Source organism: Malurus melanocephalus, unplaced genomic scaffold, assembly GCF_030028575.1.
Source record: "Malurus melanocephalus ecotype Western Australia unplaced genomic scaffold, MMel_1.1 scaffold_321, whole genome shotgun sequence".
Classification (NCBI taxonomy): domain Eukaryota; kingdom Metazoa; phylum Chordata; class Aves; order Passeriformes; family Maluridae; genus Malurus; species Malurus melanocephalus.
In genome coordinates, this window is record NW_026623553.1 from 701,529 (window position 1) to 722,822 (window position 21,294).

Below are 21,294 nucleotides of genomic sequence, written 5' to 3' on the forward strand. Positions count from 1 at the left end.
GGCGGCGCACTCTTACCGCCTCGGCGTGYGCTCTCAGGGCAGCATGCTGGGAGCGCGTGACGCGCCCCTGAGTGGCGGGCGTTGCGGCCAATAGCGCGCCGCCCTCGGCCGAGCGCGCCCAATAGGCGTGCGCGTAGCGGCGGGGGGGCGGCGCGGCGGCCGCGGCCGGGTAGGGTGTGAGAAGTTAGTGGCGCTGCCGCGGTGCCGTGAGGGGACGGAGACGGCCGGGCCCGGACCAGCGCGATGCTCACGGACGGCACCGCCGCCGCTGCCGCCGACGAGGAGATCGACTCGGTCGCGCCCCGCGCGCCGCCCGCCGCCGCCGAGCCGCCCGCCGCGGCCGGGCCCTCCCCACTGGGCCTGCGGGCCGTGCGCCTTTTCGGGGAGGCCGGGCCCGGCGGGCCGGGAGGCCCCGGCGCGCCCGCGGCCGGTGAGGCCGCCCTCGACTTCAAGCTGGCGGCCGCCGTGCTGCGCAGCGGGGGCGGCGGCGGCTCCGGCAGCGACGAGGACGAGGTGTCCGAGGTGAGCGATCCCGGCCCGCCCTCCTTCCCCTCCGCCGCTTCCTGACAGGCCCGGCCGGGGCCCGCCCGCTCTCCCGCTCGCCGCGCCGGCCGCACCGCACCCGCTCGTCCCGGGCCTTCCGCCGCCATGGGCGGGTCCCGGCGGCCCCGCACGGCAGCGCGGCCCGGGGCCGGGGAGGAGGCAGCGAGGGCGGGGGTCTCGCCCCGCCGCGCCTCCCGGCGGCCCCGCGGAAGGGCCGGGGGTGGCCGGGCCCTCGGCGCGCCGCGGCCGCGGAGCGGGGTGAGGATATGTCCTGACCTCAAGGAGCGGCTTCCACCTGGGAACAGGTTTGGAGGGGGAGGCGAGATCCTGCACCCGACAGAGAACAAAGTGAAGCCGTCTGCCCACTCTTGCTGCTCTGTACTTGGGGTTCCCAGACACGGATAAATTCCTGTAGATATAGCTATACACACACGCTTTTATGCAATAGAAATATTTCTTACCCAACAAAATGGAAGAGGGTAATGGAGGTGTCTTTCTTTGATCTTCCAAACCTGCGGAGAYGTTTAAAGGAAGGGTGTGGAGGAGGGACTGGGGCCTTATCCCAACCCAAATGGAGTGTTGTTGGACCTGTAAACTGGCATCTAATGCTGCTTTATGTAGCCTAGGGAGAGAAGGTAAATGAAAGCTTTTATCTGTCACTGCTACACCAAGGGGTGAATCTTCATTCCYTAGTAGTCTCTTAGCAAAAKGCAGGATTGCAGCCCTTGCATACTTTTAGCGGAAAACAGGAGAAAGTGGCTACTGCTTGCAGGCTTTTTGCAGTTCTCTTGGGCTTCTGCAAGAGGAAGAAAATAGCCAAGGTGATACATACCCTTTTTACTTTGGAAGCCAAGCCAGTGTACTTCAGAATGTGTCCTTGTTCCTTCCGAAGAGATGGAAGGAGGGGAGCCTGCAGTCATCCTCCTGTGGCTAAATTTTTTACCTTCTATTGATGATTCTCTTTTGTCCAGCCCTCCTGGAACCTGAACCAGGTCTTATCTGAATAAAAAAAGTGATTAAATTGATGGACACCCACATTTGCATTTTGCTCACGACCACCTAACCTATGTTAGAAATGGTGCTATCAGCAGGATATTTAACTAGACTAAAGATCTAATGATCAGGCAGATGAGCACTTATAAATGAACATTACTTGTGTGATTGGCGTCCTGGATGTACATGTTCAATCCCATATGGAGTTAGGTGTTSCAGTACATACCTGTTTTGGGGAACTGGAAGACCTGCCATAGATAGAATAGGACACAAGTAATTGATGAATATCTGCTCTCTGGGAGGTCTTTTATGTCACATTTTAATGTATCTTTGAAGATACAAAACAGTAACTACAGAACCTGGAAAATGATGGRAACTAGGCTGTATCAGGTTGTTTGTGGCTCTTTACAAGGTGAGCAGAGYCCTATTTTGAAAGCTTATCCCTTTTGAACCCACCCCATTATTTAAGGGTTGTGAAGATTGGACAGCTAGGGTGTTTACTAAGCACTCTTTTGACTAATAGCACGTATTAAGAAAGACAGCCTATTATAAATAATGTGTCTGGGAGGTTGGCATTGAGGTAAAAAAAATAAAGGTTCCCAAACAGCTATTAAAGTTAAGTGATTAATTTGAAAAACCTGGGGAAAAGTTTATTATTTAAGATATGGAATAGAAAGTTAACTGGAATTGAAATACTTGAAGTTTTCAAGCACATGTGGAGAGGAGGTGGGCTAATCTCAAAGCTGAAATTGCCTGGGGAGTTCTTCTGTCTTGTGTTTCTGGTTGTGGATAGTTACTTGGGGAAGAAGCATGGGTGGRAAGAATGTGCCTAGGCTACATGGCTGGGAGCACCAAGGGGATTTTTTTTTTTTCAATTTTTTTTTCTGAGAACTAAGGAAGAACCTTTTGTCAGTGATGAGGATTTGTCTTTTTTTTTTGTTGTTTGTTTGTTTGTTTGTTTGTCTTCTTTTTTGAGCACAGAAAAGGCAGTTAAGGTCCATGGATGGAACACTGCAATTCTTGAACTGCACTGCTTTGAGAAGCTAGTCAGTCACTGTTTGGACTGTGGTCTTGTGCCATGAGTCACTGATTTGGGTGTATGCCTTCAGCTATTACCAGTGGGTGGAATTAGTGAGAACTAAAGGGGAGAATTAAAAATAAAAAATAAAAAAGAGTTTTTGCCATGCTGCCTTGATYTGTACTCTTCTCTCTACTTCTGAAGCCATAAAAAGAATGGTACAATATTCTATAGGCTCTGTTGCATGTCTGCAGTGGTATTTAGGTTTTGAATYCTTGTATTAGTCTTGAGTTTAATATACTAAAATAATTGGACTGGTCAAAATGGCAAATTAGTTAAAAAAGATCATCAGGGAAGTGCAGGACAAAGAGTATAATAAGGCATTTATCTAGAGAATGAAAAGAGCAATATATTTTAACCTAACCTTTTCAAAAATATATTACATTTCTTAGATCAGATCTCCAAGTACTTAACAGTGGAGAGTACTGTCCCCATTTTAYAGGTGAATAGGGTGTGCCCCATTTATCCTGGCTTGCAGAACTGGGAGCAAATCAAAGCTTTCTGGCTTCCTAGCTCAGTGCCTGTCTATGGTAGTGACCAGGCTCTTGGCTGGGAAACCAAGGACTAAGGTGGATCCTGTGCAGATGAGTTGTATCAGGTCCACAAGGTGAAATTTAAATGCAGCTGTGCAGAATATTTTCTAGAATTACCAGTTAAAATTATCACATGCAAATAGAAACAATTGCAAGCTGAAGCATGTCTTTGGGCATGGAAGGATGAGGCCAGGAGGGTTGTGCTATTCCTGTGTAAAACAGGCTGCTGTGGATCTCCTGGGTGCTTGGAGAAACTTCCACCGCTGGTTGCAGCCTGAGAAATGAGGTGGTTTTGACCTCAGTGCAAATAGTTGCTTAGTTGCCTTCTAAGCTTGATCAGGGTGTGAACACAGCCTGCAACTTGTTTAGAGTGAGATTTTTGGTGTGACTTTAAGTGTATTATTACCACTCCTTGTGAATTTGCTGGCACTTACAGTGGTGTCAAAGGCATGACTATTAAACAGCCTYCTCCACCCTGGCTGTGAGGGCTGTAGGTCAAGGTGAAGGTGTTCTGGGAGGGCAGTGCTGAATAGTGCATGTCCATGGGATCTTTGGTGCAGGTCCTCATCAGAAACCCTCTCAGCAGTGAAGTGTGGCAGGCAAGAATTGAAGCAGGTGATAAATGTGGCTGTGTTAGTGCTTGGGGATGGTGAGTTTGCTGAGCTGTTGTAAATCAAGTAGGAGAAGCCGGTGGTGCCGACACAAGTTCCAGGGGATCTGGGAGCTTGATTCAGTAAGTGGCTTTTGGCAGTGAGTGTACAAATGTAGCAAATCTGTCATATTCTGTAATTCAGGGGTTTGGAGGCCTTCAATGACAACTGGAGCTCACCCAGCCCTTGGCTATGGAGTCAGCTCAGCTCTCGGCTTCCCTCTCCTGAGCTGCCTCCACCAGCTTGCCTTACTTAAGCCTGTACCTATTGCATAAGCCTCTGGGGATATTTACATAAAGCATAATTAAAAATCAGACATAACATACCTCCTACAAGGAGTAGGATGAGTAGTTGAATGGCATGCACTCCAGAGCAGTTCAGTACCTGGAGATTTTGTCTGGTGCTCCCTTTCCTGCAATCTGAAGTCTCTGAATTTTTAAACTGGGTTTGAAATTAAGAATAAATACATAGTTTGTTTCAAATAAGCAGTGTTGTCTACTAAAGTCATTGCTGTATTGTTGAACCTCCTTAGCATAAATCTTTGTAAATGGCGTGCACAATGCATCTTTTGACTTCTGAGGTTAATGTAATGCTTGGACATTTTAGTTACCATTGTATTAGAGACAATGTAAATAGCAGCATTTTCTTTACCACAAGGAATAGAAATTCAAAAAATGGATGGAAATTCAGGTAGACAGTATTAAGCAGAAAAGCCTTTTCTCTGAAAAAATACAGATTTAAATTCTTGTTTTGACTAGCTCGAACTTCAGGCGGTAAGAAGTAGAAGAAAATGTAAAATTTTCTTTCAGGGTTTATTCACTGATTAGAAAACATCAAGGGATAACGTGTTCAGGTTTCTGGAAGTATTGAGGTGACTCTTCAGGATGCAGAGAGCTGGTTAGTAGGGTGTTCATTTATTCCCCATCTGATTAGGCATGTAACTTCCAGAAAAAAACATAGTGGGTATCTCCATAACTTTGCAAATCTGGCCTGTGGTAACCAGAAACAAGGAGCGTATTTATGGTTAATAGTATTCAATAACATTTTACAGTGAACCGGTTTCTAAGATTTCTTGCCGAACTTGGGTCTCCCTTTAGTGCAGCTTGACCCAGTTGAGTACATGACCTAAAATAAATGTCAGCAACTGTTTTCTAATGATAGGTGTAGAAAGTAAAGATGTGAAATACTACTGTATAATTACATAAATATGCAGTGCAACCTCTTGGTAAGGAGAGATTTGCCAAATTTAGCAGAACATCTATATTTAGGTACAAATTTGCACATAGGTTTCACCAGTCAACTAGTTACAGTCTGGTGGGGGTGGGTGGGTGGAAAGAGTTCATCTGGGCATTAATGGTGAATTGGTGAATCAGGAGTTCTTGTGTTCTGGTTTAAATCGGGGTTACCCAGCTTCTCCCCYATGGATTTGATATTGGGCTGCTCTCCTGTCTCCTTTCCTTGCCTTGGAGGATGCTGAAATACAGCTGTAAGGACAGCTGGATGATGCCATGGGACATTGTCCTCTGCTCAGAGCTCAAACCATCCCTGCAACAATCACTTGACAGAAGGGTCAGTGTGGAGGGAAGGGGAACATAGAGGCACTCCTTTTTTCTGTGCAMACATGTGGCTTGGCCTTTAAAACTGGGAGCAGCTCCATGGCTGAATTGGGGTGTTTGTTGGAGTTCACAGCTGGMRCTCAGACCCTGCATGTGAGAAGGCTGAAGAGCTTCGATCTTAGTAGGTCATTTTGAGTTTTTGTAACATATATGAAGGGTCCTTTAAAATATTAAGCTGTTTTGGGGGAATAAAAGTGATTCTTGGATTTAAAATAGAGGCAGGTCTTGACTTATGTGGAAAAAGGAACCTTTCTTAGGTTTMTTTCCTACTGAAAACTTCATGAAGCAAGAAAAATTAACTCCTGCATCTCGTTTGAGGACTCTTTGCATCACTCTGTTTAAGTTTAAGCTCTGAAGCTCATTCTTTAGTAGGGTGYTTTTATTTGTCTTCTGTGGATGCTTTCTTCCTAGCAGCAGCCCATGTACCATGCAAACACCAACTAAGGGCCTTGTGKAAACCTTATCTTCCTAGTGGGAATGTCCTTCTGTTGCAACGGGATACTGTAAGCAAACTTCAGAAATCGGTGATTTATGCCAGTACTTAGGTAAATTTAGGAAGTTTTTGAACATTGCMTGGCCTCAGAGGTTATCTTAAATAGAAACCTTTTCGCTGGTACCTCATATGACCTTGGTCTATGATAAACTGAAGATTAGTTTAACTTTGAAATGATACAAATACTTCTTTTTTTTGTAGCAACAGACTGCAGTAACAAGGTTGCAACCCTTACGTTTTGAAACCATGGCACCTCTGACAACGTGGGGTACGGGTGAATTAATACTTGGATTTAGGGGTTAATTTAGTTAGGATGATATGCTATAGTTCATAATGTACACAGATATATATTGTAATAGGATACAGATAGTTTGGGTTTTTTTTTTTCTCCAACAAGTAGCTCTCCCTTTTTGTTGTGAAAGTGCAGAGGTTTCATTTTGCATATTTTTTGAGGAATGCTGAGCAAGTGAAATTTATGGAAATGCATCCTATCATAGGACAGTGTCTTCTTTTTACTCTTGCAGCTCATTACTTAAGATTTTTTTTCTTACATAATGTTGATTATTTGATTATAAAATACTAGAAAATTTTCTCAGTTTTTGCAGTATTGTGCATCTTCTTCTCAAATGCAGATAAAAAACACTTACTACAATAAAACAGAAAGAAGAGTTGGTCCTGTGCTGTATCCTATTGCTTCTTTCTTGCTTTTTGTGAGATGAGACTTCTTACTTTTGTCCTTTGCTTTCAAGAGTCATGACTTTTTTTTTCCAAAGTATTTTCATCTTTAACTCATCCGAAGCATCCCAGAATCTGTACAAAAAGGGGTTACTCATGGTTGAATTAGGGTGATGTGTTTGTCAGAATTCTGGTGGTAGTTGAGAAGAGACCAGTGTGGCTCACCCTTCTGGCCAAGGCAGCTTTTGAAAGGTACCTAGCTGCATACCAATCCTGCAGGAAGAAGATACTCCATAATCAATTAAAAAAAAAAAAAAAAAAAAAAAAAAAAGAGGATGTTTTATTGACTGGTGGACAGTGGGCCAAACAGAAAGTCATTTCACATAATTCTAATATTTCATGTTTTTACACTAGGTTTTAGCTAGGGCCCCTAAGTTATCCTCCCTTGCCTTCAGTAAAACATAGATATTACTAATTAACTAAGATTTTCTTCTAAGAAAATCCCTAAACCTGCTGAACTTTTCCCTTTYCAGAATAATGAATAAAGGTAACAGTCACATGGGAAGAGAGGAGATCAGCATTTGGGGCTGAATGATCTGCTTTCAGAGTGTGATCTTCAATCATGGTGACTCCTGAGCATCACCTGTTTAGAGTGTGTTCGTCCACAGCTTGAAAACGAGCCAGGGGAAAAGGGAGTCTCTCTCATGGATGCTTGACATTTAGGATTTGTTAGGTTAAATCCAACAGCTCAGATAAATGTCTCTTTTTTAATTGTTTTTATAAAATAGTTACATTTTTAAGTCCTTGYGGTGCTGTGTCTTGAATTTTGTATGGATCATAACTTAGACAGGGCTCTCTGATAGTTTCTTTAAAATGACTAAGTGATGGCTCAGGAGTTACACTGGGATTTCTGCTGCTTTGGCAGTAGGACARCATTTACAGACCTGTTTATCCAGGCCTTGAAAAGAATAGCTGCCACTAGCTTGGGCTCTGAGAGGGACAGAAAGACCAGGATGATTTTTGGTTTGCTGTAAGCTTCTAGATAACTTAATTAGTCACTTAAAATGTTGAGACTCTGCTGTCTGAAATRTATAGGGTGGCCTGGAAACAGATGATCGAATTACTATTGTATTCAAGATCCACTTTTATGATTTTTTTTTTCTGTTTAAGCATTGTCCCCTTGGATTGAAAAGAGATCTTAAAAGGTCATTTCCAAGAAGGKGRTTTGAATACTTTCTRTCTTGGTTGGGTGTGAGCTTTTACATCAGCAAACAAATGCACGTATTCATCTTCTGTCTTAAAAATTGCCTTCACTTTTTTTTTAATACCTGGGATTTAGTACTTGAGCAAGGACACCCTCCTGGCTAAATTGATGCAACAATTCTGTTTTATATTCTCATAAATCAGAATACTGAATTACGCCAGCTGTTTCTTGGTTTGAGGTGAGGAAAGAGGGGCWATTTCTGCAGGAATATTAGATAGAAAAAACAGGTGAAGAAGGAATTCTAGAGCACATGGGGAAGATGGAGCACTAAAAACATKATTTAGAGTGGAATGAGATAGAATACGTGAAAATAAGGAGTCCTTAGTGCAAGTGGTGCTTGTTTTACTCAAGTTTCCTGGTCTCCATTCAAAGGCTTTCTTTGGTATAAAGYACATGTGAAGAATAGGCACTTGATTTACTGGAATTGATGTGAATTTTGAGTAAGCTTTAGTTGTCAATTCCAGTTCTGTACATGGCAGTTCCGTTCTACAAAAGATTATTTTGTATATTGGAAAATTACTCAATTATTTTTGTTTATCAAACATGARGTATGTGATAGCTACAGGCTGGTTTAACAGTTCTTTTGTTTTTTCAAGTAGTTACTGAGAGAAGTAAAGCTTTTGTGCTATATAGAGAAACTTTGTAACATTGCCAGTTTTTTGTACCAAGAGGAGTCAACCTGCATGTTYTGTGCCTTAAATTTGTGATGGTTAACAGGGTACAATAATGTTATTGTTGTGAGACAGTGTTTTAATGAAAGCAAATTGGAGTGTTCTTGTTTCCAGAAGATCCATAGACCAGACAGCTCTTTCCAGAGGCATGTGATAATGTGTAGTTTGTAGGATTCAGAAGTACTTAAATGGCATAGTGTCAATTGTTAAGAGAGAAATCAGGTAAGTGGTTAAATTGACATGAGCTATTTYACAGGTGCTTGTCCAGGAACGTCTKCTTRTGGTTCAGTATCAGTGCAAGAAAATTGAAAACCAGGWTSAGTGATCTCTGGGAAGGAAGAGTRGTACTATAAAACATGAAGTCTGATTTATTGTTTTATCTKCATGTTTCAAATAACAGCGGTAAATTTGAGAACTGAGTGGTGACTTGGGGCACCAGGCTTGAGACCCTATGGTGGAATAGCCATAAAGATGTCAGTCTTTGCTCACTGCCTGCTGTCTGTCCCATCACTTCAGTATGCTCGTGTGATAACACATCAAGAACATTGTGTTTTACATGATTGTTAGGGTCTCATGGCCCACAGTGTGTGTGTGAAGGCCTTTCCTTGCCTGCAGCAACAAATCATGAGGTTGTGTCCACTTGTATTTACACTGTATCTATAGCAGCGTCTGCAACATGAACCTGTGTTCTGAAATGGGCTCACCACAGCCCAGATCCTATAGCTGCTTGTTTCATTAGCTGGTAATTGCTTAATATCTATGGAAATAAAGGCTGTCCTTTAGATAATCCTGCCTCAAGTTAGTCAGCTTCCTATTGCAATCAGAGCTAAACAGATTTGCACCCCTTCTCTCCCCACCCTCCCAATCTAATGCCCTGCCTACAGAGCTGCTGCYGCTGCAGGTACTGAGCACTGACAGCTCCACTTGAAGGTGCAGGCATGGTCAGGTTTGTGGCCTCACAGGGAGCTGAGATGATCTAATCTCTTTCTGTTTCCAGAACAATAATCTTCCAGCCTGACAGACCCCTTTGTAAATCCATGAAATTCAGTAAAGTAGTTGAAATTATTTGTTCCCTCCCCCGAGTTTTCTCTCTTTTATGTGTTAAAGCAACTTATGAAAGTGTCTGACAGCTGCCTGACTTGTCACAAGGTGRGCAGTGAGTAGAAATGATGCTTCAGGTGATTTATGCTCTCCACTGAGAAGGGGATGTCCCCAAGCACCCTGTACCCTCCCAGGCTGGCAGGATACTGTGTGATCACAGGGTCCGTAGTGCTGGACAGTGTTCTCTCRGTAATTCAAGTCATGGTGTCTTCTGTCTTCTTGGGCTGGAACTTTTTATTTTTTTAAATGGAAGAAACTGTCTTCAGAAATTACAGTTCAAGCCAAACAGTAGGTATGGGTTTATATCATTGTATCTGGATTGTTCCCATTGATTCTATGTTGTTTCTAGGTAGTGACTCTGGAGTACTTCCCTGAAATGTTTATTTTCTTYCTCTAGCTTTGAAGTACTAAGAAAGGCAGTGTCTTGAGATCCCACTGAAAGATTTTGTGAAAATACCCACAGTATTGTGTGATTTTTCCTCTTCCTTTACTCCATCTCTTGAAATTGAAATGGTTGTACAGGAGGGCACCTTAAGCAGGTGCAAAAATGTTTGGCTGGGCTGTCAGAGGAAGAGTGTTGAAAAGTGCATCTTCTGGTAAATCAAAACCAGACCTTATGGTGATGTTAAGTCCACCTCAGGGTGTAGTGCTACACTTACTTGTCGCAGGGAGTATCTAAGATTGTCATGTCAGAGTACTTTATTTTCTCCTTGGAATAATTATTTTTAAGGATTTTGAAGCTGATATCCTTTACACGCAAATTTAAAGGGGTTTGATATAAAATTTAAAATACAAAGTAATTTTCAGTCTTAACTTAGTGCTATGTCCTATCAGTATTCCTTAAGATTTTTAGAGCAGGATTGCAAGTTAGGCCATTCTGTTTAATAAAGGTCATGACAACATAAACCATTAGAGTTGGGTTTGTCGTTCTTGGGACGAATCCACAAGAACTTTCTAGTGTGATTTTAATACAGCATTGCACATGTTGTTAATCATAGAATAAAAATGTACAAATGGAATTGTTATAGAAATAACTAGGAAGGGTTTCCTAACATAAAAGAGAAATTCAAGTAGTCCTTTGTTTGCATTAAAAAATAGTTTAGTAGTCCCAGTCAAGAGCTGGGATCTTATTATTTGTAGGCACTCTACAAACAGAACAAAGAGTATTGTTACCCCAAAAAAGTGTTCATAGCTCAAGGTGTTTCTGGAAAATACAAGTTCAAGGAGGTGATTTAATAGCAGCTTTCTCTTTCCTATCAATACTTTTTTTGTAAAGATAGTCTTCCCAGGAGCAGTAGTTTGGGACAAATGGAAGGAGAAGGTAGAATGAGCTGTCTCCGGTGGTGCCCTTGCCYGCAGGAGGAGAGAACAGTGCTGTACAGCTACCCAGGAAGCTTTTCTGTTGTCTGTAGCCTGTCAGGAACAGGCTATTTGTGAGTGGGCTATTCTGGGAAAAGTACTTATGCAGTAGTGCAACATAAAGAAGATCAGTTTAGATTTAATATTAGAAATGTGTTGTAACCCTGCGTGTCATTGTCCATCTCACCAGAATTGCCAGTGTTAGTGATGATGTTGGTGCCTGCAAAGTCCCTTGACATCCCCCTGACCTGCAGTAAACTCAKCCCTGGTATTAACATATAAATACTGATGAAGTTGAGTCCACATAGCTGCGATGTAGCTGCTCTGGAGGGAGGAACCAGTGGTGTAACTGGATCTGCAGAGCTGCGAGGCTGCTGCAGTCCTTGGCAGAACTTCAGGCAAGGTCCATTGTAGCTGTGGAAGAGCATGAGCCCCACGGTGTAGTGAAGCCCTGCCCTCAGGTCCCGTGCAGCTTCTTGGGTTTTGACTGGGAAGGTGAAATTCTTTTGGCAGTTAGAATAATATCTTGAATCTATGTGTTCTTAATGAGCCTTTCCAAGTAAGATGCTTATTAACTGCRCAAAGCAGCTCGCAAAATAATCCAAAAATAGCACAGTGACTGGTTACTCTATCACTTTGCTGCAGATCTGATTAGGATAGAACAGAGTGCCTAAATTTTGCCACATGAGCTGTGTATTRTGTCTTCCAGGAATGCTAATGGGAAATATGTTTGGGCTTTTTATTTGCTTTTCAAAAAAATTTAAATGAAGGTTTTTTTTTTGTTTAAAAAGCCAATTTTGTTTGATGTATTTGGGTTAGTTTGATTTAAAAAAAAATATTAATATGTGATCATTGTAGGTCACTTCAATTCACAAGAGACATSTGATCAATTAGGTAATTTATCACTCTCCTGTTAGTGATAAGATATCCAAMTGTTCATTCTCTCTAGCTTTGTCTTAGTACATGAGAAACTGCATTGATTTACCAAAATGTCAGACGTTCTGACTTGAAAATACATTGAAGCTTGTTCTGGGAGACTGGCRGTGGTACAGTTATTTTAACATTTTGCATATGGATTTTCAGTATTTTCACACTCAARTTATATTTTTGTTGTGAATATGTTATTAAGCTCTTACTTAAAATCAAACAAAACCTAAAAATTGATGCTCAACATGTGCAGTAATAATGAAAGCATCTGCCTTCCTGTGATATAAAASTATTATGAAAATATTGTGTATGAAGCTAGATTTTTTTGTGTGATTTTAAGTACGCAAGTATATTTAAATGTACTGTACTCTGGAAGTACAGTTGCTGGTGTAAAGAAGAGCTGAAAGGTAAGCAGAATTGAAAATAATATTGAAAAGAGCGGATTGCACCAGTACTACCCAATTTATACTCTTTAAGTAAAAAAGACTGTGTGTTATCCACTTTAATTAGTAGCAGTTGCACAGTYATTGTTAAAAAGACAGACTTTTTTAGAGGTTCCTGTAAGCAAAATGTATTCTCTGTTGGGAGGGGAGAGGTTCCTTTTGAGCTGAGAATTTGTGAATGGTGAATTAACACTGATTTAGGCTCAAGAGGTGCATTGTTGCCTGTAGTACTCTCTGAGCTTGGGCTGGCAGCAGTCAGGGAAGAAATGGTCCATATCTTTCCCAAAGTGTCAAAACCATGAAGTTTTAGAACCTGCAGCAGGACAGCTTCTGGCAAGGCTGCTGTGCTTCCCTTTGCCTGAGGATTGCCTGGCTCTTCCSAAGGCTGAACACTAAGGCTTGCCAAGATSCACTGAAGGTTTCTGCAGTGTTTGYTGTTCTCAAGTGCAGTTGGTTCAGTGCTAGGTGACATTTTTACTCCTTTTGGTATTTCCTCAGAAGGGGGACTGCTGTTAAATGTAGTGGTGTAGTTGACAAAGAAAAATGTCCATTAGCATCTAATAAAAGTTCYTGTATCTAGTTCTCAGCTATATATAATGAGTGGTCATGTACACACACAGTGGGATTTTCTGCCCTTCACCAGATCACACAAACATGTTGCAGTAGAAGTAATATTTCCATCATGTTAGTGCTTTGTATAGTCTTGTGGGAAAAAATTAAAAACCTTGAAGTGCTCCAGTAGGTAAGGGTGAATTTTCCCAGAAGTCAGTTTTGCATCAGAGCTCATGAAAGTGGGGAGTCTTGAAGCTGGCAATGGGCAAACCTGGAATTTGGGTTCTGTTGAGGGGGATCCTACTGTAGGAATGCATTTTGCTGTGAATTGTAAATAGGTCTTCTTTGTCTGTAGTACAAATGTGTGTCACTAGTTTAGGTCACTAATTTTCTGCGTGTTTAATGTTCARCTCTTTCTTGGAATGACAGTTGTCTTATTTTAGGACTGTTGCCTGGACTAACCTAGAAATTTTGTTTCTTTGAGCACCAAATCAGAGCCTGCCTTYAATGTTTGTCTGGCACACAAGATCTACTGTCTGTAAGCTGGCCAGGATCACATATAACCAATGAGATGTGGACCTCATGTTCTATGTTCCTAAAAAGTCATACTTGCTCCCTGATTCTCATTATAGTCCAATGTTAGCATTTCACTGGCACACAGGGCTGGCTTGGACACCAGCGGATAGTGTTACTACCATTTACATATCAAAAAGGGAAAGAAATGAACGAACCCAAGTTGCTCTTGAATAACAGTGCTCTATGCAGCTCCCAGATCCTGTTAACATTGTTCACACAATGGGGCACTTAAAGAATTTGCAGATGGCCTGATTTGATTTTTTTAAGTATAAACTGTCCTTTTCCCGGAGTGGGGGAGCTGGGGAAGGGCAGAATGAGATGACGGTTTTCTGCTGGGGTAGGAAAAATAGGGTGAAGTGTTTTGGGGAAGACTGAGAAAGGARGATGAGACTGGGGCATGAAGTGGGAGAGGGCAGCAGTGGCTGTGTRAGAGGAATATCTCATTTATATGGCWTGTTTAAGGCACCAGTAGTGTTRRTAMAAATARCAGATAACATCTAATTATTAAATAGTGGTTYTGTCTTAAAATACTACTGAAAATAGAGGAAATTTTGTTTGAGCTTGGGAGATTCTGAAATGTAGCTCTGGTCTCATTAGAGTGTGAGTCAGGTATCCTCCTTGTTTACTCTGGCAAGCTGTCATARAACTGCAGTGTGTTATGTTGAGTAATTCCATGGGCTTGTATTGGAGATCACGTGGGGCACTGGTGGGACAGCATTATTGCTGCTCTGTTGGAATACCTGCCTCCTTAATCGTTCTACAGATCTGTTCTTGTCCAGAAAGCATTGGAGACTGGGGTAATACTGAGTGCCAGCTTGGAGTTAGATCTTTCAGTGTTGAGTTTTGGTCAGCTCTTGTGTTCCTGCTCAAAACAAACAGAATCTTTGTGCTACCTCCGTTGARTTTACTTTTAAAAGAGAAGTGAAAGGCATGTCGGAAAAACATTCCATCTTTCCCTGGCACTCAGATAGGTCCAGCTGTACCAGAGTCATTACTGGTGGCTTTTTTTAATAACACAGTHGATGGGCTTCTGGTGACAAAGATGTTACAGCCTCTTGTGGCAGCCTGCTTGAGTGGTTAACTGTGCAAACATGCATAGCACTTACTCAGTATTTAATCTGAGTTGACCTTGCTGTATTTGAGGTGTTTTAAATTGTAATTTCTGCAATAAATTTTTTTCCTATTCTTCAGTGAGTTGACCATATGTTTTTTGCCATTGTGTTGTATATTCTTGGCAGTTAAAATGCAGTGATAATAGTACAGTTATATTATTTTTGTAATTTTTTTATTGTAATATTTAAAATTTATTTTAAGGCTTCAAAAATGCTAAAACTGTTTTTCTAACTTGGCAAACAGGTCGAATCATTTATTTTGGACCAAGAAGATCTTGATAACCCAGTACTTAAAACCACATCGGAGTTATTCTTATCGAGTGCTGCAGAAGGTGCGGATTTGAGAACTGTGGATCCAGAAACACAAGCACGACTAGAAGCCTTATTGGAGGCAGCAGGTACTTTCTTTGTATAGTTTTTTTTCTGAACCTGACTTGTACAGCAATCTGGCAGCATGTAAATTTTGACACTAGTGAAAATGTTCAGGAGTTTGGAAATTTACTATGATGAGCAGACCAAGGAAAACAAGCTTGTAACTCTTACAAGTGTTGCAGGTTGTTTGGTCCACACTTTCTTTACAAAGTTAGAAAAATTAATTGGAATTAAATGATATTTCATTGAGTTGAGATTTACCGGAGGGAGAATTAATGGGGAGAGAATGGAAGGAAGGAGACTTGATAAAATGACTTCTTTTTCCTGCTGCATTGGTCAATATGTAATTATTAATTTATTACTCCCAAAATGTACAGGTAAAATACTTTTTTCTCTCTTTTAAGTTTTGCAAAAGCATTTGCCTATTCTGTGGTTCTGAGGTATCAGTTGGAAAATAGATATTAAACATTCCTGTTTTGGAACCAGACCTGATGAACATAGTTGTCGTGACATTTGTTACCTTTATAGTGAAAGCATGACTAATTCCAGTCCTTCTGTGATTTGTGACTCAAGTGTTTGCATTAAATTTGAAAATTATTTGTTAGCTGCGAAGTTCCAAGGACAAAAAGATGTAAAACCCCTGCTTTGAAACMAATCCCATTTGATCATCACAGGTGTATACTCAGTCTTGTAGTGGTGTGCTGAAATTGGAGTTTTCAGATTTCCAGGTATTACCTTGGAATACTCTTAAAGGGCTACATGAAATAGCACTTATTTGCAGGTGTTTAGATGCAAAGCTGTTACAGTCTTAATGGAGAACTTTATTCTGAGGAAGCAGAGTGGGGCAGGGATTTGAGATTTAGGTTCTCTTTGCATTTTGCATTTGAAAAAGCCCCAACTTMGAACACAGCATAGCTTTTGTCAGCAGAAAGCTGCAGCAGCCTATCAGCTGTAACTCTTGAGGACCAAACTTTGTTTTGCAGGCTGTTCCTGGGATATTCCGGGTATTAAGGGAATTTGAATAATTTAGACCCTTTTAAAGTGCTTTTAGAAGGACAATCAGGTTCTCTCATGCACCTGGTGGCTGCTATGTCCCAAAGCCTATTTCTAGCTTTATGAATTGTCAGTGGATCTGGCTGGTGTTAACAGAACAATGAATCTCTGAGGTGTGTCCTCAGAGCTGGGCTGCAGCACTTACAGGGAGCTCATAGTTTTTGAAACATCCAGGAGGTACTTTTGCTGCTTKTAACACCTGTGAGAATGTTGTCTTMAGRTYTCTAAGCAGTAGTWGGGTATTTGTCCCCAAATTTGTTTTAAAGCCAGGGTTTTAATCCTTTGGTTTTCCAAGTATACAGGCAGAATGGAAGGAATCTGGAAAGAAGAGCAAATCATAAAAGGAGTGCCTTTGTTTTAGGACTTCATCTCCCTCTCTAAAAGAGACTGGACAAAATTAATGCCTCTTGATGAATGTGTGAGATCAAAAGAGTGAAAATACTCTGGGGAAAGTTCTCTCTAGTTAAGCTGTACTTTCCCACTGTGAATTGGAACGCTAAAAATATCAGGCTARCCTAAAGAAGATGCTGCGAGTCTGGTAGTTTATTAAAAAAAAACCCATAATTTTACAGTGATTGAAGAAGAAGTTTGTGGTTTTGGGAGATGTTCTAGTATCTTCACTAGATTTATCTGCCTGGTTTCACTGAAAATACCATTTTAACCCTAAGTGAGCTTCTAGTGGCAGCCTAGTGTTGAGACTTCATATTCTTTTGCAGTTTGGCAAAAGCAAGTGATTTCTGCTGAACTGAGTCACAGTTCAGTCCTCAGCATTCAGGATAGCTTGGAAAAGTGGATGGCAGTACCATGGCTCAAATAGTTCATTTAAAGCCTTTTCTGTAGCTTGGCCTTGGTTGTGATGATTCCCTTCTTCTGTGATAAGCTTGATTCCACCTTACAACCCAGAGGAAAATCAGTCTTGTATTTAGTGTCTGAGATTTCTTGGACTTTYTCACATGCCAGTTTTGTGGCTGTGTCATTAGGATCTTAATGAGTATGACTTGCAAAACTAGTTTTGCTCATTCTTCCTGAATCCTTTAAAGCTCAGATCTCACTTGGACCTTTTGTTTATTAGTTCTGGAAGGTAAGTTCTGGCAACTGCAGCTACATGGGATGTTGTTCTTCAAAGTACTTGTGCAGAAGTGGTTTTCAGCTATTGTGTACTTTTAGATTTGTAGGAGTTGTGTTTTTTTTGTAAGTAGCTGTCTTGATTTGAGAGCTGTTGCATAGGCGAGTGTAGGAGCCAGAGGTTATTTGAGCTGCTTGAAAATGTTTCTGTAGGCTGTATTTACTCAGTTTAAGAGTACTGGATATTTTTTCTTCTGAACTTGCTTGTTCCACGTGCTTATTCTGTTTCAAGGATTGTGGATGTTGAAGGTGACAGCTATAAGCCAAATTTCTTGCAAGAAGATGGTGTTTCACCCCTCTTGGCATAGCAGCAATTACACACAAGTGCATATCCATGTGCACAGAAACACAGATTTCGTGTGCTTGCCAGGTCCTCTGAAAACCTGCCTGATTAGCTTCAGTTTAGACAACCACACTTTATTCTGTGACAGAACAGGCACTTTATTAATTAAAAACTATCTTTAAACCACTGTCAGTGTTTTTATTATATCACAAAAAATAGTTCTACAATCTGAAGAGCAAGAGACCATTGTAAATACCAGTTGTTTCCACCTTCAGAAACTGAAGATAAGTTAAAAAAATTGAATCCTGTTGTTTGGCAAATTTTAACCTAAACAGACAAAGTCTTGTATATCTTCCTTCTGTTTGACTTCTATTCGCAGAGAAGGGATTTATAGGTAAAATAACCATTGGAATGAGAACCATCCTGCCTGGAGGATGTTTTCATTTTTCAGGCTATAATTAAACAGATTATTAGTATTCTGACAGTGGARTCCTCTTCTGCACTAGAAACATTACGCTCCACTGTTAATTAGGGTACTGTCGATTTCTTAAAATAATATTTCAGCTTTGAAGAGTCATGATGCTGTTGTGGATCTTCAGTAAGGAAGTCTGTTAAATGCCCTTCTTAGGGACAGTACTTGACGGCTGGAGATGAGAGCTCACTGGTACTGGGAATGAATGGTTAGAGGGTTGAAAGCTCTTGCTCTTCTTAGTGGGTTCCTCTGTGGRTCCTCAACATGTGTTGGTAAAAGGGCAAAGTGAGAAAATTTTGACAGGTTAAACCGGTTTCATTTTCTCTTCCCAACTTGTATTGGCATCAGGAAGGGGAAATGACYGCTTATGTTGTGTAGTTCTCTTTCTGTTTTAGAGGATAGAGAAAGGTGTTGATTCAGGCACATGGCGAGATAAAAATCCTGGATGCCAATCTGGTGTATTCTGTACCAAAACCACCAAATTCTACAGAAAGCTGTGAAATGTCAAAATGTTAATCCCTGCAGTTAAAATACCCTGTTGATAGTGTTTCAGCATGGTTTGGCTGAGTTTTCTGGGAAGTGACGTMGTGTTACTGAACTGCTTTTTGGCTTGAGGTAATAGCTTGAATGCTTGTGGTTCTACCAGCAGAGATTTTAAGTGTGTTGCTTCTCAGTCTGAAAGTTGAAATGCTTTGACAATGAAGCATCAATAAATAGATGCAGAAGAAAGTGGTAAAGAAACTTAGTCTTCCCTTGGAGCATGTGATGTTCTTGCTGAGTACAGAGGGAGGAGTTCTGTAAGCAGAGAGTTCTTCAGGACTCCTACTGTTGTTTGCAAAGRGGATTGTGAGGAAAATATTTTGAGAGGGAGAATGTTGAGCCAAAGGTTTGTTTAATGAAACATGTGAATAGTCCAGCCTTATATTCAGACCGGGAGCAGAGTTATGCACATCCTTCTTTTCCATTGAAATACAATATTAAAGGTGGCTGGAAACCTTCACRTAAATAGTTTGGTGTATTTGAGAGTGTGAGGGATTAATTGTAGTGTAAATGGTGAAAGAGAAATTGAGTTCTAATAATGTGTGTCTTTTAGTATCTGTGAGTTTGAATAGTTCATTCAGGCATGGGGGCCTGGTTGTGCTCTTTGGAAAGCTGATAGGGTGGTGKTGGGGGGAAATGGTGTGTTTTGGAACTGGGAAAGGCGAAAACTGGAAGTGATCACCTGCTTAGTGTAAATATAGAACCCATATCAAAATATGAATGAGCCCAGATGAAATATACCTGCTTTAGGTTAAACTGAAAGATTAGAGTGAGATTCAGCAATTGTGAAATTTAGTGTTTTCCTCTGTCTGTGTATTTCTATTTACTCACTTGCCAGCCTATTGACCAAACCTTTTTTTTCCCTTGTGATGTGATCAAACCCATTCATTATTCACTAACAACAAGGGTTACCAGGGAGTGAGCTGTGGTCTAAAAGAACAGTGCCAGAGAGGCACAGCTTGCTTTCATCCTGCATCCAAGGGAACCCTTAGAAAGTGTCAGAGACTGAGCTAGAGAAATTCTTTGATCATGTTATTTATGATGAATAAGATTCATGTGTGGACTTGGTGTTTCTTTTCTTAGGGCTGATGAGTAACTGAGCTGTGATTGAAATGAAAGTGGGCATTAGAAATTTAATGTCTAGGGTTAGCTAAGCTCCTCATGAAACTAAAGAAGTGGAGGTCTGCAGAAAACAGATTCATGTTTATCAATTCATTGGTTGCACCTCTGTGCTTGTGGAATACAGCAAATGCATGTCTAGATCTGTATTGGTGTTATGGAATAAAAAAAAAGAAAAGAAAAGTAGGGTCTTTTGGGGGTAATCAGAGAGGATTGCTGGAATTGGAACAGAGATGTAACTATATTGTAAAAATGTTGCAATATCAGATGTGAAGTGTGCTTAGCCTCCTTCAACATGGCCAAAATATTACCTTAGTCCAGTTACTGTGACTGATTTGTAAACCAAGAAAAGCTTTTCCGGTTAATTTGAGTGGTCTAAAATACTTGGTGTTACATGGACACAGTATACAGACCAAATAAGAGAAACAGTTTTCACTAGAAAGTTTCAATAGGCTTCATTGTAGRTGTTTCTTTAGAGATCAAAGCTGCACTGCCACTGAAATCACCACTGTCTTGTTAACTGGAAAGCTTCTGCCTTTTGAGGTATTGTCACATTACAATGACTTACTGATTTTCTTTCTTCACCATCTAAAGATTCAGAGTGGGAAGGAATATATGGTATGTGAAAAATACAGATGTGTTGTGCTTTTGAGTAAGTTGAATAAACGGAATTGTATGCATGTAATTGAATTATTAATATTACATTTCTCCAAGATTTTGCATGATTTAAGTATTTTTTCTAGTCTACAAGGCTTTTATATTAGAAAAAGTTTAGTCTAATCCTGCTCTTAGTCACATTAACTTCCATGCTTTGACAGTGTGTTAAATGTACCAGCTTCATATTTTTAAGCTGTTTTTCAGCTGGACTTTGCTGTGAAGAACAGTTTCATTGTCATAACACTTAATTGATGCCTTTAGGTACCAGATGGCTATGTTACCCTACCAGCTCTGAAAGCTATACTTTTGGAGTTCTYTGGAGAAGATGATTCTGAGATTTTAATCTTTCTTCAGTGGGGATGGGGAGTGGGAAGAAACGAGACAAAAAGTTTCAAGTTTTATTTTGTGAAGTATTAAAATTTGCCAGGTTTACTTCCATCTCCCAAGTGGCCTACATATTTATATATATSTATATATGTATCTCAGAGGCRATCATAACTAATCAGTAAGTTCTTCATGACTGTACCATAAACAATTTATGCAATGCTTTTAAGATTTTTTTCAGTCCTGGACGTAGTTTTTATTAACTCGACTTCTCCTTTCTATTTTCTTAATGTTATATTTTATTTTTCAGGCAAGTTGTATTCTTTTGTAAGAATAAAACACCCTTTGCACTCTTGTTTCAGTATGGGGAACATATTAWTCCTGGTTAAAAACTTTTTCCTGTTCAGTATTGATTTCAGGACTTCTTCTTCYATTAGCCTCAGTCAAAAGGAATGTGGGGAGAGTTTGGGCAGGAGAAAAGCAGCAGTGCTTTATTGACAGTCCTGTGTGGTGCCTGGATTGAGATGGGATGTACCTGGTACAGAGTTGTTCTGTATGGGTTGTTCTGTGTTGTCTCTGCTTCCTTTCTCACCAGATGKCTGCTGGTGTGTGTCCTTGGGATGCTGCGAGGGAGAGGAGTGGAGATGGGAACTGTGGGAAATGAAGTGGTTATTGCTCTTGGAAGTTTGAGCTCACCAGAATGTAACTCTTCTCCTGAAATACATCAGGAGAGAGTGAGGAAGGAGTGAGGAGGTAGACACGC

At 40.9% G+C, this 21,294-nt stretch overlaps 1 protein-coding gene across 13 annotated transcripts in view; it reads left to right on the top strand.

Moving 5' to 3' along the window:
• Positions 1-156: 156 nt before the first annotated feature.
• The window catches only part of ANKHD1 (ankyrin repeat and KH domain containing 1), a 99,686-nt gene continuing 78,548 nt past the window's right edge, over positions 157-21,294 (top strand). For 11 of the 13 annotated variants that reach the window (XM_057377659.1, XM_057377660.1, XM_057377661.1 and 8 more), the window contains exons 1-2: positions 160-522; positions 14,831-14,984. In XM_057377659.1, the coding sequence (XP_057233642.1) occupies positions 244-522; positions 14,831-14,984 (433 nt within the window). In that variant the 5' untranslated portion in view covers positions 160-243. Of the gene's footprint in view, positions 523-14,830; positions 14,985-21,294 lie in introns of all 13 variants that reach the window. The other 2 variants (XM_057377672.1, XM_057377671.1) reach the window with 2 other exon arrangements.